This window comes from Toxotes jaculatrix, chromosome 15, assembly GCF_017976425.1.
Source record: "Toxotes jaculatrix isolate fToxJac2 chromosome 15, fToxJac2.pri, whole genome shotgun sequence".
Classification (NCBI taxonomy): Eukaryota; Metazoa; Chordata; class Actinopteri; family Toxotidae; genus Toxotes; species Toxotes jaculatrix.
In genome coordinates this window covers 24,886,089-24,909,217 of record NC_054408.1, presented here as the reverse complement: position 1 = coordinate 24,909,217, position 23,129 = coordinate 24,886,089, and the positions used below count along the sequence as shown (strand labels likewise).

The following is a 23,129-nucleotide window of genomic DNA, read 5'->3' as shown; positions in this document are numbered from 1 at the left end:
GCCCTACACGAGGAAACCTGTGAGTGTGTGCCCCACTGCCTGGGCACACACTCACAGGTGCAGACAGAACTAATGATAATACCTGTGTTGGTGGGACAACACCGGTTCAGACAGAGTGCAGAGATTGCACGTGACTGTAACCGAGTATGAGGGCATGCTCAGCAGTCAAAGTTTATGCCTGCTCACCACTCTTTACTCTGCAGAGCACGCAGCAACACAGAAACAAGACTCAAGTTGTTTTAAATGTGGGTCAGCAGCTCACTTTGAAGATGATCCAGACCGCCATAAGAGGGGATACTCTGGCCATGTTCCCCACTCGGAGGGGGGGGGGCTGGGATGGATGGTGAACATATAAATCGCATGAATTTCTCTCCAGAGTCTAGGGCAAACATCCAGAGTATGTTTGGAAACAAAAGCCCTCTGGTTACAGAGGGCCTATCCCAGTTGACACTGGGTGAGAGGCTGGCCCACTCTGAACAGTTCTCCAGTCTATCACAGGTCTGATGCCCAGAAACACATAGACCCTCACATTCACCACAGCTACAGGTACTTTGGAGTTGCCTGTTAACCTAACGTGCATGGCTGTGGACTGTGGGAGAGAGAAAACCCACACAGGCATGGGGAGAAAGTGCAAACTGCACTCAGAACGGGCACTTTGAACCCAGAACCTTCTTGCTGTGAGGCGACAGTGCTAACCACTGCACCACTGTGCAGCCCATAGCCTCACAATGTTAACAGACAGAGTTATGTGGTGCATACCTACAGCGTGGGCAGTGTCAAAGAACATACACCAGAGCTCAGAGGCAGAAATTCTAATTCATGATAAATGATCCAGATTTGCCCCAGTATGTACTGGTTTCTTCTCTGGACCATGGCCAATCCCTCCACCAAGTCAGCAAGTGCAAATTGCTTCAGTAGTTTTTGCATAACCCTGCTGATAAACCACCAAACAAAAGAAGAGACACAGGTGAAAACATAACTTCATTGGCAGAAGTAATTTATCGACATTTTACTAAATAGAAGTAGTGGATGGGACACTATATTAATATTGGCAGATCCCCAATGAAAGGGCTTGGATCGGGATCTGGGCCAAAAAAACCTGATTGGGACACACAATTGCGACAGAGAAAGAAAAAATGTCTTTGAAATGATAGAAGCTCTACAGAGGGACCAGTGACATACAGCAGGTAAGTGGTGTGTGTCTATGGTGTGTGAAATTACTGAACATCCTCTATCCTACTTACCATCTCTCCTGTTGAGCTTGGCATTGTGAGCAGAATAACTGATGGAGGATTGTGAAGAGCTCTGGAAGGATGATTGTGGTAATATGGAGACCAGTGGACTGTTACAGGTATCTATGAAAAAAAAAAAAGAAAGAAAGAAAATGACAAACCGTTAACCATAAGCCAGTAACAACTTTTCAAAAACTGAAATTGGATTTTAGGGAAATATAATACATCAGGATTAAATGTGAGGCAAAGTCTCAAAGTGAAAACTGCTGATGTTTTGTTGGCTGCATATTTGAATATTTGGTTAAAAATTAAGGCCATGGATCAAGGAAAGTGGACAGTTATTCGTATTTGTTGTGGATCTGGAGGGATTTTATAATGAGCTTGTGAGTTTTTTCTAGATTTTTTTTTTTATTAGTAAATACAAAAGGGTAAAATCCGGCACATGTACCCCATGACGGCATGTCGGTGTGTGCGTGTCTGAATCTGAAACCAGACACAGATCAAATATTTCGGAACATTTTTGATTCTACATTTCGAGCAATGTGAGCGAAACAAATTCATTTTTAACAAATCTACTGTCAGTAGACAGTAAATCTACTATCAATTACATCCATCGTCTCACAGCAAAACACAGCAAACATCCAGGAGTCGTGTTTTTTTTTTTTGCCAAATGAGTATTAACATAAGCTGCTCTAAACCTGTTAGCCCTCACTAATGGAAAAACGACATCTGCTGTTGGATAAATACATTTTTTTCTTAAATGAATTAAAAGAGAAAATAACTAGTGATTCACACACAGGCCTGTGTTTCTACCACAGAAATTTCTTTTTTTAACCTTGGACAGAGCCAGGCTAGCTGTTACCCCTGCTACCAGGCTAAGCTATGCTAACAATGCACTGATTCCTTTACTTATCAAACAGATGTGAGTGATACTGAACCTTAAACAACCAACCATCCAGTTATTAGAACAGATCATTTCCCCTGTTTGCAGCACAGCATCCATTGCTTCAGGACTTTTTGTAGGTGTGTGTATCCGAATCTTAAAACAGGACAGAATGAGACCAGATCACTGCACGGAACGCATGAAAGAGCTCAGTGGTCTGAAGTTGTTCCACTGCATTGTTGCTTATTCTGCTGAAAAGAAATGAATAGGAAATACAGCCTTGAGGAGTTCAGAGTTGCTGGTTGAAAATCAATCATCAGCCTGTCCGATCTGAACAGTTTTAAGGCAAGAAGAGTGGTGAATAATATCACTGCCTCACTTATCCACTTCTCAAATCTCTCTCCAGCACTCCATTAACTCGTGCAGTGACCCCTGAAAACGGGACAGAGGAGGCTCTAGTTCCTTTTGTGTGTGTGTGTGTGTGTGTTTGCTCTGCTTAATCCAGCAGTGTGAGATTACAGCACTTCCAACATGCGGGAGCAGATTAAGAGTCCAGTGATCTCAGTCTGTCATCTTACCGTGATGCAACCCTGCCCGCCACAATAAGAGCAGTAAGCTTCAACGACAACAACACTCTGTTCTGTTTGTTCTGTTGGAGCTCAGAGCTGCATTAAGGTCTCTGAGAGGAATCTGAGACCAGAATGGAAACTGGCACCGGCCTTGTTACAATCATCCCTTCACTCTCTGAATCAGATTACCATTCTCTCAGGGACACTGGCTTTGGATGTTGGTCCGGCACATCTGCAATAGGACTGCAGGGAATCGAGCTGTTGATGAATTGATGGAGTGTGACGTTCTTTTTTGTTTGTCCTTTTTAAAAGGCAGCAGAACTTCACTGTAGATGCAGATGTTGCATCAGAGAAACATGATGACTGGAATGTTGTCCAAACACGACTGAAACAGACTGAAACACTTGACCTTTTAAACTATGAAAAGGTCTAGTCTCAATCCATCAATCTGCCTCTCTATCTGTATGTAACCCACCCTGTGTGGATGTTGCCACTAGCAGGTGTGTCAGAGTATCTACGCTCTGGGAGAGTGGCATACTGTAGCATACTGAAGTGATTACTAGATTTTCTTTGTTTGACTGGGCTGTATTATTGTTTCTTTCTACTGTCTAACTTCCATTTTTCCTTTTCACGTTTGCTCATTTAGTTGTTAGGACGATAACCTCTCACACATTTTCCTTTGCAACAGTACAGTCAAAATAATAATAATAAACAATACAATAAGATCTCAAAATGAACAACTGTAACAGTGAGTCAGTCTTTGATTACCCAAGCTTCTTTTTTGTGTGTCTGCACTCAAGTTCCTTCCACCACCCAAAGCAAGGAAAACTCTCCATCCTGGTTCTCAGTGATTAAAGTGATGAAGAAGGAGGAGTGTTATGAACAATGAAGATGAAAATAGACGATGACGAAGATCCAGTGAGTGATGAAAAGATAATAATGAAGATGGAAGTCCAGGAGGAAGCAGAGTGATGGCAACTCAACACAAAACTAAAAGAACAGCCACCACAAGACCTGCAGAGCCACTGCTTAGTTGTCCACATTATACCACGCACTCTTTCTCCTTAACACTGTAATTATCCTCTCATTTTACATTTATCTATATAACCAGATACTGCAACCACATGTCACATTCAGACTTAGAACTTACTTCACCTGTCCAGATGGATAACTAGCTTACCAAACAAAACAAAACAACCACAGTTTAAGGACACAAAATATCTAATACATAAATTGCTATTTGCTTGCAGCTAAAGAACAAACTTTAAATTGACATTTTTTCTCTATAACGTTCAACAGAAAAGTGAAACCATGCCACTAAAATATAACTTACTCCGACTGGTTAATTAGCTGGTTAGCTAGCAGCTAGCTCACTGGTGATGTTCAGCGCAGACGCTGTTTTACGAGTCGGCAGCTCCATGACTGTTACTGACACTACAGCTTCTCTTTCAGGGTCGACTTCCTCCTTACTCTCCTCTTTTATCAAGTGGTGACTGTCTTCTTTTCTATTTTCTTGTGCAAGAGCTACCAGCTGGTCTCTGTCTGTCTCAAAACAGGAAAAAAAAAAAAAGTCCCATCCTCACGTTCACCTCACGCGCTCCGTGGCGCCTCTAGGGGGCGCTAATGGACCATAAGAACTGAGAGAGTAATTAGTCTCGTCATTTAAACTGTCTGCCCACTGGCTTTTGAGTAATGGCTCGGACTACCTGGCTTCATGTGCATCATTTCTTGCTTCACTGGCCTAATGATCTGACAAACCTTTTGTACATTTTCTCTTCAGGCAATAAAGTTTTGTTACTGCTCCAAATGTTTCCATTCATTTCCCTGTGGCATTAAAATCAGACTCAGGAGAGTTGCTTTGAGCTATGAAATCCATCACAGTGAGCATCAAGTCTGCAAGTCATCAAGTTACAATATCAAGTAATGCTTTTTGTTTTATGTATGTAATTTTAATGTGGTCTCATGGGATTGTGTTTTAATAGCATGTCACTCTCAGGGCCATTCGGGTCATTGAATACCATTTTGGTCAGGATTGGGGTTGCGGGGGGGGGGGGGGGGGGGTTAGTTAGTAGAGAAATGACATGGCATAAAATGACACACTGAAAACATTATTCTCTATGTATAATGAGTTGTATGTTGCCTGGATACAAATTTTCTGTTTTGCATGTTAAGTTGACCTGATGCCTCTGACTAAAAGATTTTCAAAGTTATGGTCTCAGCAATTAATGGGAAACGCACTGATGGAGTTTCCCATCGTCAGGACCAAATTACATGTTTCATTTCAGGAAACTTCCGGGGATATTGTTAGGAAATCAATGACCCTTAAAATAAAGCATTGCCCAATTTTGTAACCTAATTACTGCAGACGTAATCAATCACTGTGCTAGACCACGAGTTAAGCATCTTTCAAGAGTCTGTGTTTCATGTTTAAATCAATGGAAACCAATGGATGCATGAAATGGTCAAACAAAATGGGTTTAATTCATTTTCCAATAATTTCCTAGGAAGTTTACTGGAGAGAGGAGTGAACTTTGGGACTCATTTTAGGGAAAATGGATTCCACACTTCTTGTTTGAAGTTTCCTTCAAACCCAGGTTAAGCTTTATTCACTAATCATTAAATATTGGAAATATTGTAAATTTTTTTCACAATTTTTTTTTTGCATGTTGTGTTAACCCGTGAGTACAGGTCAACAGTGTCTCTTTTATTTGACCTATAATTAGTAGTAAAGTACATAGTTCTTTCTATAAATTGTTCTTAAATCACGAACCTCCATACTACAAATAGTTGTCTGCATCATTCATCCACAGACATTTTCCACACATATCCTTGAAAACCTGATGGCGTCCTCCAGACAGCAAGAAGAGCTGAACAACATGAAAGTCATAATAAAAGGAAAGGATGTGTGTGGCTCCTCAGCTAGAATGGGACTGTGGGGAATTCAGAACATACATACAGTGTATGAAACAAGTGTATGAAATCAGAATTTATTTTACCTTTTCAGTGTGTGCAGTGGGTGCGCTTGTAGTGCTTACATCCCACGTGTTCACAAATCTCAGGCTGCATGCTGAGGCAGACTTGGGCAGATTATGAAATTTCCATTAAGCTGACCCTCACTGCCATGAGGATGTGGAAACTGAAAAATGCAATTACACTTATAAAATACAACATGGTTTGCAGGATAGTTTGTGGTAATATAAAGCAGAAGTGATTTGCAGGTAAGGATCTGGAATATTAACTCCTTTTCCAATCCATTTCTGCTGTAAATGCAGGTGTGTGATGCCAGTAGCAGCTGAAACAGCCCTGAGCCTTTAGCCTCAAGCAAAGATAAGACATCATGAGCGAAATGATCAGACTTCACAGGACAACCACTGGAGACACAGACTTTTTCATATATGCAGCACAGACACACTGTGATGTATAAAATATGTGGAGATCCCCTTTCATTGACCCTCGTTAGATGGATTCACTGCTGTTTTTCGAGAAGTGGCTACAGCACATACTTCTACCCCTAAAACCACAAATGATTATTGTTTCATTTCTTTTCTGTATGGATGAAACAGATAAGATACATGTCTTCATACTTCATCCTGACTCCAGCCTGATTCAGTGAGACTGATTTTCTCATCTCACTGTCAAAAACCTGCCATCATGTCGAACCACGTCGTCACTCGGTTAAACGCGCAAAAACCTGTGCTATTGTCCTTTAATCATCATAACTGCAGCATCTCTATAACCCTCAGGTCATATCTTTCACCTCTGTAAACTCCTTCAAAAGCTTCTATTCATTTGCACTTCACGCTTCCCCATATGACAAGTGAGACCTTGATGTCCTGGAAAAGCGAAAACAAACCAATAACATTTTTATGGCGTGAGACATATTCTTAAATTGACTCATGGAGCCATAACTGTCAGGCTCTGCAGGCACTAAAACCATTTCACCATGTGCAAAAGTGCATCTTATAAATCCTGTTGTTGTTGTTTACAGCCCCCTTGTTGGGGCCTGGTGGAGAGCCAAATGCCGATCTGTCAATCACAGAGACTTATGGATGGAGGCTGATTTAGCTGCCGCCCGCCGCCTCCTTGGCCTGTGGGATAATTGAAAATCCTCTACAGCCATGTGATTGTGTTATGGCACACTCTCTCTATGCAAAGCTCCAGGGCTTAAATCTCATATTCATGCAAACCCAGACGTGCATCTGCAAGCGACAGAACAAATACACAACTGTGAATGAGTGTGAAGACTCTCCCAGCCATAAATACATCAGAAAAGAAGCAGAGCAAAGACTTTCAAGTGTCGCAGTGATATTTGTTTGTACAGGCCGACAGCTTGACGGCTGCGCACAACAGAGTCAGCCCCACGCCCCGAGCTGGTGTTACACCACCAGAAGGTTATCGCTTGATTGTGTTTTGGGCTAAAAATAATAGATGCCACCTCTTCCTCCCTCCCCCCCGCCAGTCAGTTCTGTAGCAATCATACAGTGATGCACACAAAGATGGATGATCGCAAACACATTCACATTTCAGCAAAGTGAATTCTGACTTTGCCCTTTGGCTTATAAGATGCTCATCAATTAATAACAAGTACGAAAGGCAGGATGACAATGTAGTTTGAATTTTGAATAGAGGGAAATACAGCAATACTGAAGAGCAAAGTAAAATTACTCACAGCCATTTACCAAACTGACTGATGTATTCATGTGGTGTTCATTGCCCAAGCAAAGAAAACAACCAACAACCTGCTGATGCAGGACGTTACAATCAAATCACACCAAACGTGAAAATTCACGTCTTCACATGTGAAATATTCAGATTTGATGTTTGTTTCACATGCAATGACATGAGCAGTTGTTTCCACCAATGAGTGAAACAGGCACAGACACCCCACCAGTGCAGATTCGTTCAAATGATAAAATAAATATGCATCAGATCAGATGTTGTTTTAGCCTGATTCAATGTGATGTCAGATATCACCAGGGACCAGCAGGTGGCTAGCACCCCTGGAGGTCCCAGGAACAGTACTTTGGACAGTTAGAATGTCCACCTGTGCAGCAGGAGTCCACAGCACTGACTGTCTGCTGTAAAGTTTTCAGCTCATCACAGGTTTGTGATCCAGAAACCTGCTGTCAGGATTCTTGTCTCAGTCCTAGTTTTTTTGTCTCATTGTGCCCTTGTCTCCTGCCGCTCCCCATCCACCCAGCAGATGTCCTCACTGTCCACACACTCACCTGATCACCTGTTTCCCATTCTCCACTTGGCTCTCTAAATATTTGTTTGGTTCCTCTGCCTGCCTGGAAGCCTGAACTACCACCATCTCTTGCATTGAAATTAAATGAGCTGTTTGGAGATCAGGGCTCATCCTGAGGGTGGCTGCTTTATTCCAAAGGGTCTGTCTGGATAAGTGTTCGATGTGTATAAAAGAAGAGGATCCGGACCAGTTCTCTCTCTGTGATGGGATAATTAATAATTATAAATAATTCATGAAGTTGTTGCTGCTGCTGTGCCATGTGTGTGAAAATCTGTGTGTGTGTTTTTAATATGGAGATGCTTGTGTCATCCCTGCTGCTGTGTATGGGAATTTAATAATTCATATGATTAAACCCATTATTCAGTGATTTCATAGTGGAGCCCATCTCACACTCTGTGGAATTACAGAGCAGAGACCAGAGAGGCTAAACACATCAGTGAAAGGTGTTTATTGATTTAGGAGAGGCCTGTCTGTGTGTGTGTGTGGGCTCCCTCCAACCCAGGCCACAAATCATGGAGCAGGCGTTAGCCTGCGCAGATGCAGCCTTGTTAATGTATACAGCTGCTTTGTATGTTTCATCAATGAATGGTTTTGTTTGGCCAGAGAGAGAGAGAGAGCAGGAGGCTGACTGAAAGTGTCTGACACCAAAAAGCAACATTAAATAGGAGAGCAGTTCCGATGTATTAACATATAATGATATATAGACAGACAGCTTCTGTGTTACAGAAACATGCAGACTATGATACCTCTTTACCAACTGGACCCAGCACATATGGTTTAATATTCCATCTGCACAGTCAGAGACCAGCCTGCTTAAACAGGCGTACAGTTCTCCACTGATCTTTGGGAATTCTTCCACTGACCCAGCAGCCACAGCATGAATGAGCATCAGCTTGTGACACCAGTCAAGTCCCATTTTTCCAGCAGAGAAGATTAATTTAACTCTTGTAGAAATCCCCCACAACAGACAGAGTCAGGCGGTTTATCACTGATCTGAATATTGGAAGATTTACGCAGCTTTGCGATCTTGGCTCAAATGTGTTGGAAAGCCAGCTGCTCTCTCAGATAATCAGTTTACTGATTTTTGATCTGATATTTCTCTCCTGCCAGTGAAGCAGTGCCAGACTGATCTGCTGACAAACCTTTCAATAGAATTAGAGCTGGGTCATTTTTTTTTTTTTTCCAAACACACAAGTGTTTGATTTGACAGAACACCAGACTTCTGAATAATTTCATAAATTTATGAGATCCCGTTACAAACAAAAGAGTTTCTGTGACTTTTGTCTTCTTTATTTATTTATTTATTTTGTTGTTATTTTTGTTTTTTTCCTAAAGCTGGAAATAAGTCTTGGAAATAAAAGACTTTTTATTTTATTTTACTTTTGGTGTGGTTTTAATTTGACTTTTTTTCAGTTACTGGATTGATCAAGTCCACAAAATACTAAATAAATAAATAGCAATCATAACAGTAATCACACGTTCCCTTTACAAGTTATCCAATGCAATTAAGTATGCTAAGTGATACAATTATAGGATTTTCAATTAAAAATTAAAAATTAAAGATCTCCAATCAGAAACTATAAATGTTAAATTAGGAAACAACTGAACTGTGAGATGGAATTTAAGACAGACACATGGGAAACAAAGTTAAATTTAAATACATTCATTTAAAGCCATCATTATGTCATGATTAAAAAAAGTTATACAGAGAAAACATTATAAACTAGCTAATTTAAGAACCCTTTTTTTCACCTTTAATCTATTAATGTATCATCAAATTCAAAACTGAATCTTTCACTTTATCTGCAGTACTCACTGATCGCAATTAAATATCTTAAGACTCCATCGAAATGTATTATGTTCTTTAACTGCTGATTAAAAATCATAAAATCTGAGAAAACCTCCTCTGGAGTGTCTTCGTCACAGACCACAGAGAAGAAAATATCAAAGGGTATAAAGACGGTGTTTGGTGGCAGCAGGGCTCCAGACCTCCGGTGGTGTCGATAAAGCCTCATATGATCCCTCACATGGATTAACAGACTTGGGGCTCGGTGGCTTCTGCTAAGCAGTACTCTGAGGGGAGCTGAGATATCAGCTGACAATTAGTCCCAAACGATGGCAGAATTCGAGGACGCTTCCATCAATACAAGTGATTGACAAACAGAACTGAGAAAGTCACAGTGCTGGATTTCTGTCTGTCCCAACACACACACACACATCTACGGTCCTGAGAACTTCAGTGTGCCTTCACATGTCCGGAGGTAGAAGGTGTACACATTGTACACGTAACATGTACGTTACTCACACTGCTGCTGAAACCAGAGAGGAGAAGAGGAATCTATCACGGCCTATTGATCCACATCAGACCATCTGTTGGGAATAATACAGCTATAGGCCGCGTTTATTATCAGCTGACATGAAGAATAAGGTTCATGACACGTTGAGCATTATTCTCTATGTCCAAACACGATGGACTAGACAACTGATATTAAACCTGTCCGTCTTGATGTGATTGATAAGAATAATATTTTATATCTGACATGAATATTAAATGTATCCTGAGATCAATGATTTTGAGAGATTTTGCTCCTTGCTTCAAATTCATGGCATTTTTTACCATCACCATCACCAGAATGTAACTGTAATATATCATAGGCCAATGTAGAAATTAAACCAAACCAACAAATACCTTAGCTCCACTGAGCAATGTACAATATCTGTACTTGCTAAAACCACTCATTGATCAAGTGTGTCCCAGTGAGTTCAGACTGAAAGTAGTGATCCTTCTTCAGTGAATCATGTTGTTGGATGTGGATGATGCAGAGCAGCACAATCAGAACACACAGCACCTCACATAAAACAACAACTAAAAACAATGATGATGAAGGGGCTTAATGAGTGCTATTTCACTTTTAACTCTTCTCTATGTCATGTCATCAATGGTCACATCACACTGTAAAATGGAAGACAGCAGACAATACACAGAACAGATAGACTGCTGCAATCTGTCTTCTGAGTTATAACGGAGAGGTCTGTATGGGGGCTGTATGTGTAGCACTGTACGGGCTTGTTATTTAGCAGCCTGGTGTCATCTGCACAGTTTAATGAAGGTAAACGCAGTGGATGCCTTGTGTAATGGCAGTGTGTTCTGCTGCCCTCAGATGTCTACAGGGATTTAATCAAGAGAAGGAGAAGTTTTTATGTCCAGTGAAAGGACAACACTCACTCAGTCATTTACAGATGAAACGGATCCACTGACGTTTCCTGCTTTAACCACATTCAGAGTTATTTTTCAGTGACAATTTAAACACATCTAAATGCTTTATTAGATTAAAATGGTTCAGCGTTTAATTTACATTTTTATTCATTAAAATTCGGAGCTTAAGTCAAAATGATGACGAGCTGATTCAAAATGGAGACTTTCTAAGTGAAAATAATTGGATACTAAGTCAAAAAATTTGACAAGCAAAGCATAATTATAAGACAATAGGTAAAAAGTCCTTCTCATAATTTTGATGTGTTTTTACTTTTTTTTTTTTCCATGATTCTTACTTTTTCTGGCAGGAATGAGCTTCCACGGGCCACTGAGCAAAAATACAAATTAAATTCCTGAAATTTAACGTCCTGAAAGATAAATTGAGTCATGTATCAAAAGCACAAGTATGTCTTGTGAGGAAGAGTAGGGTTTGGTTTTATTGTATTTCCTTGATTTACTACAATAGTGATACAATTTTAATTTCTTGTTTTTTATTTCCTTGTCCTTTGCTACGATAATGGAGGAACTCTCTCTGAATTTCCTCTCCTGAAGTTTCAAATATCTTTGCTTGTGAGCTCAGTATTACATAATTACATCAATTATTTTCTTATGAAATGCAGTGTCATGTAGAAAGGTAAAAAAAAATAAATAAAAAATACAAATGTGCAAATGTTCATCTGATGTGCCAGCCATTACTTATTCAGCCTCATTCACACATTTTGCTAAACAGGGATTTTGTTCATCATTGGTCGGCTTAGGAGATTTCCTTCAGCTGCTCTCAGCAGCGGTGCTGGTGGTGGAGAGTTAGCCCTGCAGTGAACCCGTCATTAGACAATACTCTCTGTCTGTTTCTGCTCAAAGACACCAGTGGTTAGAAGCTGATTAGCTCCTGCTTAATGCCAGGCCTCCAGACAGACACCTTGGTTTCCCAGCATCTTAGTGCAGACGCTGCCTCCAGTGAACACACTTGGAAACATCGGTTACATTTACACTGAGTCTGAGTTACAGTCTGAGCCTCACAGTCTGGGGAAACCATCACTGAGTCCTAGCTGATACAGCAGGTTTAACCTGGACGAGGCTTCATTAATATGCTGTTTAAAGGCATAGTTTAACATTTTGGAAATGCATTTATTTGCTTGTTTTGCTGAAAGTTAGCTGATAATATCAATACCGGAGTCTGGACAGATTAACCTAGTTTAGCATAATGTCTGGAGGAAGCAGGGGGGAAAGATTGTTGTCAACATTCACTGTTGATCTGACACCAGGTGCAAACAAGCCATTTTCTTTGGGCTGTAGTCTATATTTTGAGTCCTGCACCTGCTTATCTACAGCTCAGTACTTTTCCTGAATACATCCTGTTTAGCAGTGAAGCTGCTGCTGCTCTGCTAACGTGCTGTTCATGCCATGCCTCCTGTGTACACGGGGTGTTAGCAATAATCTCATCCACGTCACTTAGAGTCTAAGTCAGAGACCTGGGGTTTTCCAGAAACTATGACAGTGATGGGGAAGTGGGACACACATTTTCCTTTGAATTGATTAAGTTGCAGCAGCCATCACGCAGCAGCGGGGATTAAACCTGTGTTTCATCTAATACAAGCTAAGTGCAATTAACCAAAGGGACGTACACTGGGTGAGGAAAACACCAACAGATGGCACTGTGCGTACTCATCTTCAACAGGCTGCATGTTAATGGTGTGATCAAGCTCTCTCCCCTCTTCTCCATCCATTACAGATAATCCTAATCAATATCCGAGAGTGACAGAAAACCTGTGTCTGATTCACAACCATTCTCCGAATGGACACCACATCAAATAACATAGATTAGATTGTTTGATATAGTGGTTTGAGAAGTGTGAAATCCTGTAATGCAGGTCTGATTAAAACAACAGTCAGAAGCTTTCTCAGAGCAATTCTACGCCTTTTTTTTTCTGAGTTGAACTCCCCAGTTGTTCATTCTTGGAGACTAAATGTTGAAAAAGTAGCATCTTGCCAGTTTTCATTACTGTAGTAATCCCTTGCTGATTATTGCAGTTGTCTTATTGGCACGGTCAATAAAAAGTGGGTGTTAATAATCCTCTAAAACCCTCCGCCAGTAAGACTGAAAATAAACAGATGATGAAACTTGTGGACTCCTCGGCTGTTTCAAGCACATTTGTTGTTTGTGCTCTATAGATTGGAAACTGGTGCAGCATTCGTGTGAGCAATGCAGTTGGAAATGGAAAAGACCTCCACTGGTGCTGCATTCATCAAAACAGATTTTTTTCCACTCCCAGGAGACCGAGCAGAAATTATTGCTCTACATCGCCTGATATCATATATCCATGCTGTTTTCTCTCAGTAAATTACTTATTACTACCAAATAGCACTGTGTTCTGCTCACTGACAATGCAGAGTCACCTTAATTCTCAGAACACAGAGCTGTGAGAGAAGAAACACGCATACAGGATTATTTATCCTCCTCTCATTCACAGTGAGTTACTTTAACTGCAGCAACAAATAAACTGACTTATCAGAGGCATTTCAAGCAGTTAATATAAGAGCGGACATGCACGGTGGGTTGTAGTGAGAACTCCCAGTTCACTAGGCCCCAGTTACTATGCATGTCGACTTCGTGTTCTTGCACGGCATGCAGGATGAAGATAACGGCAGATTTCCCATTGTCATTTTTGAAACAATGGGTCCTTGGTTTGAGACTGAAGAGGATAAAGTTTCTCATTTCTATTCAGCAGCTGTCAGTTTTGATTTTATCAGCTAATTAAAAAAAAAGAAAAGAAAGAAAGCTAATGTTGTGCTAATGTAATGAAAAAGGAATCAAGCTAATGTTAGCGGCGTGAGTTGAACCCTGAGGTCAAACCCTATCTCCTCCTGACTTTTTCATATTTCCAGCTGAGTCTTTTTAAAATGAGAAATCTGTAAAAATGTCTTAAATAAGCTATGCACTTGATGTCCACATTTCTTGCTGAAACATAAAGCTACCAGGTCCCAGATTAAAAGTCATGTCTTTACCAATGTAGGAAACATGGAGATAAAGAAACAACATCAGATCAGACTGTTAATTTCTTTCTAAAGTAACCTTGTTCCTATTTTCAAACAGAAAGTTTCATTTCTAACGTTACAAGAGAAAAGGTTTGTAGGACGAGGACTAACCGGTGAGCTTGACAGACATGGCTGTCTCAGGTCATGATGGCTGTCTAAATTTCCTCAAATCTAATAAACAGCAGAGCTGACTGACTGACATTAGCGTAAACTCTGATTTTCCATGTTGTGGAAAACTTATCATATACAGTGGATGTGCTGGACGAGGACTGCTTTGAAAGTAATGCCTGTTTATTAGGTAGTGAACCGGTGTGAGGGACATGCTAACGGTGCAGCTTAGGGCTAACAAACACACCGTTCAGTCTAAAAACTTTAGCCTAACTCTCCACACTCTGTAAGAGCAGCATGAACACTGTGTGCTGTTTCATCACATGGACTAATCCAAAGCTTGACGCAGTTGCTAAGCTATGATTGGACAATTGCTGTTTGGAGGGAGGCTTTAGTGAACAATCAGCTGGAAAAAAAACCAAAAAAAAAAAAAAAACAAACAAAATAAAACAACCCAAAAACGTTTCAGGCCCCGAGCAGCAGCAGCAGCTTTCATCGGTTCTTAAATGCATATTTAATCTCTCTGATTGTCTGCATCACTCCTCCCTTTCTCAGTCTAAGCTGATAGAGAATTAGATTTTTCTTTAGCTTTAGTCTTTCACCAGCTCCAACCAAACAAATGTTAAAGCTAAAAACATGATAAAGACTCTGTCACACTATGAAATGTCTTTGACTGAACATATATTAAACTGGACTGCCTCTGGTGTGGGGGTTGAAAACTACAAAAACTGATTGTTCATTGAATCCATAGTTGCCCCTATATCAGCGAAATAACGTTTTCAGATCAAGCTTTTATAGGGGAAATGAATCAGCTAAGGGACTGTATGAAAATTGTTGGGGTGTTGGGGGGTGAACCTTATATTTCACAGCATTAAACAGGTGCATTGCCTCATTTAAACCTTTATATGATGGAACTTCTAATGTATGCCACCAATAAACACATTTGTAAAACCATAATGCAAAGACAAATCTGTTGCCTCTAGGTGTACTACAGGTAAGTTCACTTATATAAAACTTCTTTTTGATAGAGTTAGGATGAAAACAGTAAACAAATAAAAGACCTTATCCTCATCCATCTTCATTTATATAGGGAATAAAAAGAAATCAAAGCCTTCAGATTTCTTCAGCCAAATGTTGTCAGCTCCTCCATAACCATGACCTGTCTTCACAGACATATCTTCTGCTGGTCTCCACACATAAAGGAAGGAAGGCTTTTAGACAGCAGAACATCAGCAGGCTGCATTCAAAAGGCAGCAGACTGATAAACCGCTGGCTGCTTTTATCAACACTTCAGTGTCTGATGGTGACTTTTTTATGAAGGAGAAAAGAGAAAATTGGTGCGCTGCAGGTTATTTTTCCTTTATTTATAGCAAAGCCCTGTCAGATCGGATATCCAATGCATTGGCATAAATGCTAATCCCAAACATCCAGATAATTCAAAGATTAATAGGGATGAAAAATAGTCTTTTAAGCCCTTTGTATAAATTCACTGATCAATCCAACACTCCTCATGCCACCTTCCAATAAAATAAAAAAAAGAAAAGAAACATGAAGCTGTCCTACCACGGCTTAAAACATGAAAACATGAACAAATGAAGTGTGGTAAACTGATCATTTGCCTCCACTTGAAAGTAACATGCCCTCATGTAAATGTAGGGTTTCATTATACACAGTGTTTATGTGTATTTTCTACTTTTCCCTTAGGGAATGCACAGTAAGTACAATTACAGTTAAGTGCTGATAGTTGAATGGCACTGCTTGCATGCACATCTTGTACATACACGTATATGGGAATATGTGCAGTGCATGTGAAAGGGTAGATTTTACCTCTAAGGTCTGCAGAGGAGACGTCATGCACAAGCATATATTCTCACAAGATAATTCTGTGTGTGTATATATGTAAAGCTGTGTGTGAGTATATACAGTACACAGCGTGTGTGTGTACAGTCAGGAGTCTGAAGATGAACCAATATGTTCAGAAAAAACAGCCAAAGATTCAGTCACATCCACTGATCTGACTCCACTGATTCTGCAGGAGGCTCTGAAAATCAGTCCTCCCAAGGTTGTCCCTCTCTGTCTCTCTCTCTCCTCTGTCTCTCTCCCTCCTTCTCTCTGCTCTCTCGTGCTTCTAGCATGTACTTGACCCTATACATTCCTCATTTACACTGTAACTGCTTCAAGTCATGCCTGATTCCTGTTGGATGCTGCCTGAAGTTATTCCATTTTTCATGGCCTTCAGATATGCCCCCTCCCAGTTTTTGCAGTGGACCCGACCCATCATCAGCTGCCTCCAAAAGCAGAATGAAAGCTCATTTGTTCCTCTCAGTATTCAGCGTTAACCAAACCAACAAACCAACCAGTGGTAGCGCTCCCTGAACTCCTTCTGCTTCATGCTGGCAACAGTGAACACAACAGCTGTGTGCGGATCAGTAGTGCGTGTGCTAAAGGTTCTGGTCCACTCAGTGTCTCCCTGGAAGGCTGATTAGTCTCAGTCTGGTCGATCACCCCCATCGTCTGACTGCAGATTTCCCCCCCTTCAGCATGCTGTTATCTGCTTTGTCCACCTCCACCTGCACGGGTTGCTGTCACCTCAGGCAGCAGTAGCTAATGCTACTTCTACCTGAAGCCAAACTGAAACCATGTGCTGTGTTATTTACAAAGACGTGTGGCCCAGCAGTATTAGAAACAGCAAATTCAGAAGGATGAGACTGGCCCAGGAACTGTGGTAAACGATACCCAGTCATCAGCAGCATTAGAGAGAAACCGTACCTCCTCAGGGACTGTCCAAATCTATCTCTGCCTGCGTTTACTATTGTTTGTGTGGCAGGAGTCAATCATTTTAGTCACATCTTTACAAAACAAAACAAAAAAAAATGGGGTGTTTATCTAGGCACATATCACATCATCTGAGAGGGAAACATGTGCACATGTGCATCCTTTAAAAACATGACCCCCCAACATCTGGACTGCAATAAATCACATGATCATAGTGCACAAGTTAATATCACAATTTTCACCCCCTTTTGTGTGTGTGTATACAACACGCTGTATGTCCCCACACACACTGCATTTATAGCTATTCTTTGGCTGAAATCCAAGTTACTGTGACTCCATGAAATATTATTTTATATTCCAAAATAAAATATGTTCTATAATATAAAGTCGGGACTACCTGTGAGCTGAGGCTGATTAGCGTGAGCAGAGTAAATTCACTGTGTATGTTTTATTCTCCCATTTGTGGTTTTATCATTTCATCAGTGGTATTCTGGTACTTTTATATTAATTATTTATTCATCAGTGCCTCTGGATGTTTGGACTGAATATTGTGCTCGGTTACTTGTGTCTCTGTGGAGCAACATGCTGCCTGTTCAAAGCTGAAAGGTAACGTGTCAGTGGCATCACACCACACTGCTCTGCCTCATTTACCCACTGATAAATTTATCACGTCCTCATGAATACGAACAACAGCAGGAGCTCCTGAAGTGGCTGCTGTGAAGCTGCGTGCCACCTCTGCTCAAACACGCAGCGAGTGGGAAATAATCTGCTGTGAAGTGCCTGCTCACTGAGCTCATTTAAAGCATGAAAGTTTAAGTAAATAAAACAACATATAGGTAGGGTGTTGAGCTGAGCTGCTGCAGCGACAGAATCTTTGGTTATAAAAGATGGATGCCGGTGCAGCGTGCTTCCACCAGCTGTGAGGGGCCACCTCTCTGAGAGGGCAACAATATTCCACCCACAGACCTGCGGTGAAAAGTGTCATATGAGACAGCAGCGTGGTAATGAAAGCCCCCGCTGTCTGCAGCCAAGAGACGGTTTAACAAAAAAAACAAACAAAAAAAAAAAAACAACGAAACCCTCACATCAGAAAAATCCCCTTGAAGTCAGAAAAGATTTGATACGTGTCTATCTTTGTGGGGTGTTTTTAAAAAATTCACATCTTCCACAGGAGTGTATTATTGATCAGTATTGATCGACCAACACACACCCTTGTTGGTGTTGGTCTTTTAATGGGAACTTATCCTTTAAAAGATGAGTTCTGTGTCCCTAATAATATATCAAATAAATGAATAGAATGTCCCTAAACTCTCTCGTATTCCTTTGTGTAAAATATAATAATATTTTTGATGACTCATCCTGAACATCAGGAGGGTATACGTAACCATATGAGATTATATGTGATTTGCTGGGCTAGCTAACCTGTCCCATCACATAAAACCGCTCTTGACCTTCAGCTCTGGCATCATAGTAGCTAATAGAGTGTACGTTGGTTGTTCCAGAGCTCGTGTTACCCATCTAAGCCATGAGGACATAGACCCTAAACTATATACACTGAAAACAGTATATTTAAGTTCTGGGAATGATTGTGGTTATCGCAAATAAACTACGGTTGAGATATGAGGAAGGTGGTTAAATAAAAACCTTAATTGCAATCCCCTGCATGGAAGCCTGACTGAATGGTGGTGTTACAGGTTTATGATGATGATTATGATCTGTTTGGCTTTGAGGAAGATTTTTTTCAGTCTACAATGGACAACAGGAACAATGCTCTGACTGCTTAATTCACAGGTGGGACTGTTATGAAACTACAAAAGCTACAATATACATTTCTCCCTTGTAGGTAGAGTACAAGAGATTTTGTTTGCAGAACAGAAAAAAAAAAACATGCAGTTTCATTTCAGTTCAGGACTTGAGCCTCGCTGTGCTCTCCCTATAGTTATATATGATAAAGGAAACGAGTGGAAGCCTCAGACCCTGCACGTCCGACTGTGAAAAGCTGCTGCGTTGCCGATCACGAGGCACTGAAAGGGCACGGTAATGCGAAGTATCAGAGCTTCTGAGGAGACGTATTGAATGCCTCTCAGTGGGGATGAGAACAGAGACTACCTCTCCTCATCTCTTTGTAAAGGCAGGCGAAGAGCAACACAACATCGTCCTCTGAGAGGATGTGGCTGCCATTATCTGTGTCACCTGACACAAGGCCACCGAAAGCAGCCCTGATAGATGTCTGCTCCCCTCCTTCTGTTTCTCAGAGGTAAATATGAGAGCGGCTCCTTGTCCTCCAGGAGCATCTCACCATTTCATCTCAGCACAGCATGTCAATTCTCATCACTGGATGCATTTGAGAAGCACAGGAGCATCATAAATGAGTAATGCAGCTGTCAGTTTAGTTCAGTTTACAACAGAAATTATATTACAACATAAACGCCTCCTATACATGTACATTCACACTGCTTCTGGCAGTGCTGGCTACAAACCTCTACACTGGACCCGACTCAGCTCGGCTGCTGCTGATACCAACTCTAGCACATATTCACATATTTCTCTTCTCAGCCTCTAATGGCGGTGGAGGTGATATTGATATGGAGCTGATGTGAGGCAGATGGAAGAAAGGCTCTGTAATCTGCTGTTTTCCATTAACACACATCAGGCATCCACAAACAGACATCTCCACTGAAAACCTACTCGCCATGATCGCAGTTGTCTTTGACAGTGAATTAAAAAAACGTAAAGCTGCTGATTTCACAGCTGTGGTCTTTGTCTCAGTAATGAGACGAGGTAAAAGAGAAGCTACTGGATGTAACTCCAATTCTATGAGTGTGTGTGTGTGTGTTTCCCAACTATATCCGAAAATACAGGGAAGCAAGTAAACACAGTTAATGTAGGAAATATGCTGAAGGAATAATACAACCTTATCATGTATGATATGTCTATGTAGTGTTGCCATGGTGCTATGAGTGGGTGAAATCTGACACTGATCAAAAAATAAAAAGCTACAATGTGTTGTTAGTGTTAATCAGGATTTTGAATAAAGACTTATGTCCTCTAAGCTGCAAAGACCAATTCAGCAACACAGCTCAAACTATGACATAGGACAGAACTAACAACACACTGTAGACTGGGCTGTTCTTAGTACTGTCAAAAATGTAAAGCCAAATAACTTTGAAGCTACTGAATGTGGCATAAACCTGATCAAACCCTCAGCAGTTCAGATCCTGAATCAGTCCAGCATGAATTCAGTTATTATGGTGCTTTGGTCCAAACAACCAAATGTGCAACTGGTTTGTGCTCTTGACTGGAGTCTCCCCAATGACTGCTGAAGATCATGAGCATTGTGGAGCCATTTTCGAAAGCAAAAAAACATTCTGTTAGCTGCTGCAGCAGTTTGCTTAGCACATTTAGCAAAGGTAGGTGGTTTCTATCTTTATCCATTTACTGTTTATTTCTGTTCAGCAGCCCTCAGAACACGAATGAAGTACGTGTGCTTTAAATAAATATGACAGCACAGTATAAAATCTGGAAGCTGGAAGTTATGGTTTTATAAACTACACTTCACACAACAAATTCCAGCCTTGTTTTTATTAATTCATATTTATTGTTATTTATTGTTATCATTTGATTTCTTGACCCTACCGAGTTTTTGTTCAAAGCTGAAGGTTTTCTCCTAATTGATTTGAATAAAACCACCAGCAGGTGATGAGAGGAAAAACTCTAAGTCTGGATATACATAAAGGAGAAGACATCATCTTCTTTGTTCTGCTGTTGGCTTCAAAATTTAACTGAATTTGTCAAACAGCCCCAGGTTCATCCCCCCCTCTCTCATTGTTCAACCCCCGCCGACAGACACTCGCCCTCTAGCGGCTGTGGAAACTTCACCCGGCTGCTTTGATCTAAACGGCATATCCAGAGCCATCAGCGGACTCCAGCACAGCTGGAGTCGGTCGGGCCTCCTTGATCTCCAGACCGGCCCGACCTGACTGTCCCTACAAATGCACCTTCAGCTTTATGTGACAGATCATGTGAAATACTGCCACACACACACATACACACACATCTCCAGGCTGCAGAGTCAGAGGATCCTGAATGAAATGAAATGAACCTGTTTGCTTGACCTTCACATCATGTGGAGAGTTTGTTCTGCCCACAGTGAAGATATAACATCAGTGTGTCTGACACCAACACTGCGCACCCCCCCCCCCCCCCCCCCCCCCCCCAGACTCACTCATGACCATTAAAGTCAGATCAACAACAGAAGAGATGCTGATCTTTCTCCAGTCGCGGCGGGTCTGAGCCTGTTCTCCTCAGCCCACGGATGAGCAGACCTCCACCCTCCCACTACAGCGCGTCTCCTTTCTTGGTAAAACCAGAAGAATGTGGGATGTGCAAGTCCGGTTGGAGGTGAGCTGTGCGTGAACACAGTCAGTGTACTGTAAGTCAGTGGACTGTAGTCAGTGTACTCACAGTGCGTGGCGGCCGACGCAGCGCTGAAGACGCTCAGAGAGTAAAGCCAAATGAGCTGCAGCGATAGATCCATCTTCCAACCGGACTGAGGACTGGCCGGTAAATCCGAGTGACCGCAGCCGCGTGATCAATGTCGGGGAAGGAGGGGGGTGGGGGGGAGAGAGAAAGAAGATACAGAGGAGACGGTCCTCCTCTCTCGCGCCTCCAGCATGGAGGGATGGAAGGAGAGTGGTGGTGTGAAGGAGTGAAACGCTCCCACGTCGACACTCAGACACTCCCTCACTGTGAACTACAGCCAGCTCACTCCCACCTCCCCTCCTCTACCTATTTAACCAGCGTCTCTCTCTCTCTCTCTCTCTCTCTCTCTCTCTCTCTCTCTCTCTCTCTCTCTCTCTCTCCCTTCTTCCCCCAAAATTTCACTCCTCATCGTCTGAGAGCATCGCACTAAAAATGACAACTATCACAGAGAGCCAGAGCTGCAGCGGCAACAGTTTACACATTCTGCGATCCAGTCCAAGGACTGCTTTGAATTCGGGATTGTGTTTATTTGTATTGTTCGCTCGTCAGACCGTAGCCCCTCTTCATCCCAGCGTCTCTCCCTGTAGTTCCAATGAAAACGGACTTGCATGAGTCACTTATGCTGCTAAAAGGCACTGAAATCACAAACCACATCTAAACTAAACACGAATGAACGACTAATTAACGACGAGTCATCAAAAGGGAAACACACACAAATTAATCCTCATGCTCATAAAGACTTAAACGTGCGCACGTGTCATATAAAACCTCCCACCCCTCCCGCTGCGTGTGTTTGTGGCTGTAGATCATTTCAGCACCACGGGGATGGACAGCTCCTTCCCTCTCACACATGAGCTCAGACAGAGACACAGAGACACAAGGACAGAGACGCTGTTTACACACGATGAAAAACAGATGTCCGAGAACCATCTCTACAAAAGTATATACACAAGAATGTATGCACTGGAGTATATACACAGTTACAGAGGTATACATATATACAGCTACAGTGACAAATTCATGGAAAAATCAGCATCAGTAAAATGTCTTAGTGAGGTGTTAGCGCACCTTAATTAACATTAAAGCTACAAGTCTCTGAAACTCTTCTGGAGTTTGATGGACGCTGTTCTACCAGAAGATATTCCCTCATGTGGTGTTTAGATTATGGTGGTGGAGAGAAGTGTCTAATCCATCAGCCCAAAATTACAATCACATCATGTTAATACCCCTGTGGCTGAGGGCACTGTCATCCAGGAAAAGACCCCTCCCATCAGGATAGAGGTTTCATCAAGATGATCACTCAGAATAAGCAGAACAATCAGGTCCTTATCATCTAATGAGCTCTGTGCACCACAGTCTGAGATCCTGCTTACTAACGTTCTTCCAATAGATCTAAATGCAGATGTCACTTTAGTATCTGCTCCTGTTCAAACAGCCAGTCGAACAGTGTGTGTGACTAAAGCTCCTCCATCCAGACTCCAGTAATGAACCCTCTTTCAAAGTCACTTAGATCATTTCCTCTATACATATTGATGTAAAA

General features: G+C 41.5%; 1 protein-coding gene across 1 annotated transcript in view; it reads right to left on the bottom strand.

Moving 5' to 3' along the window:
- Nucleotides 1-19,802, bottom strand: part of LOC121193932 (contactin-associated protein-like 5) — a 73,832-nt gene extending 54,030 nt beyond the window's left edge. The window contains exons 1-3 of the mRNA XM_041056362.1: nt 19,796-19,802; nt 19,217-19,300; nt 1,245-1,355 (exon numbers count right to left, since the gene is read on the bottom strand). Of these exons, the coding sequence (XP_040912296.1) occupies nt 1,245-1,355; nt 19,217-19,300; nt 19,796-19,802 (202 nt within the window). The remainder of the gene's footprint in view (nt 1-1,244; nt 1,356-19,216; nt 19,301-19,795) is intronic.
- Between the last annotated feature and the right edge of the window lie 3,327 nt (nt 19,803-23,129).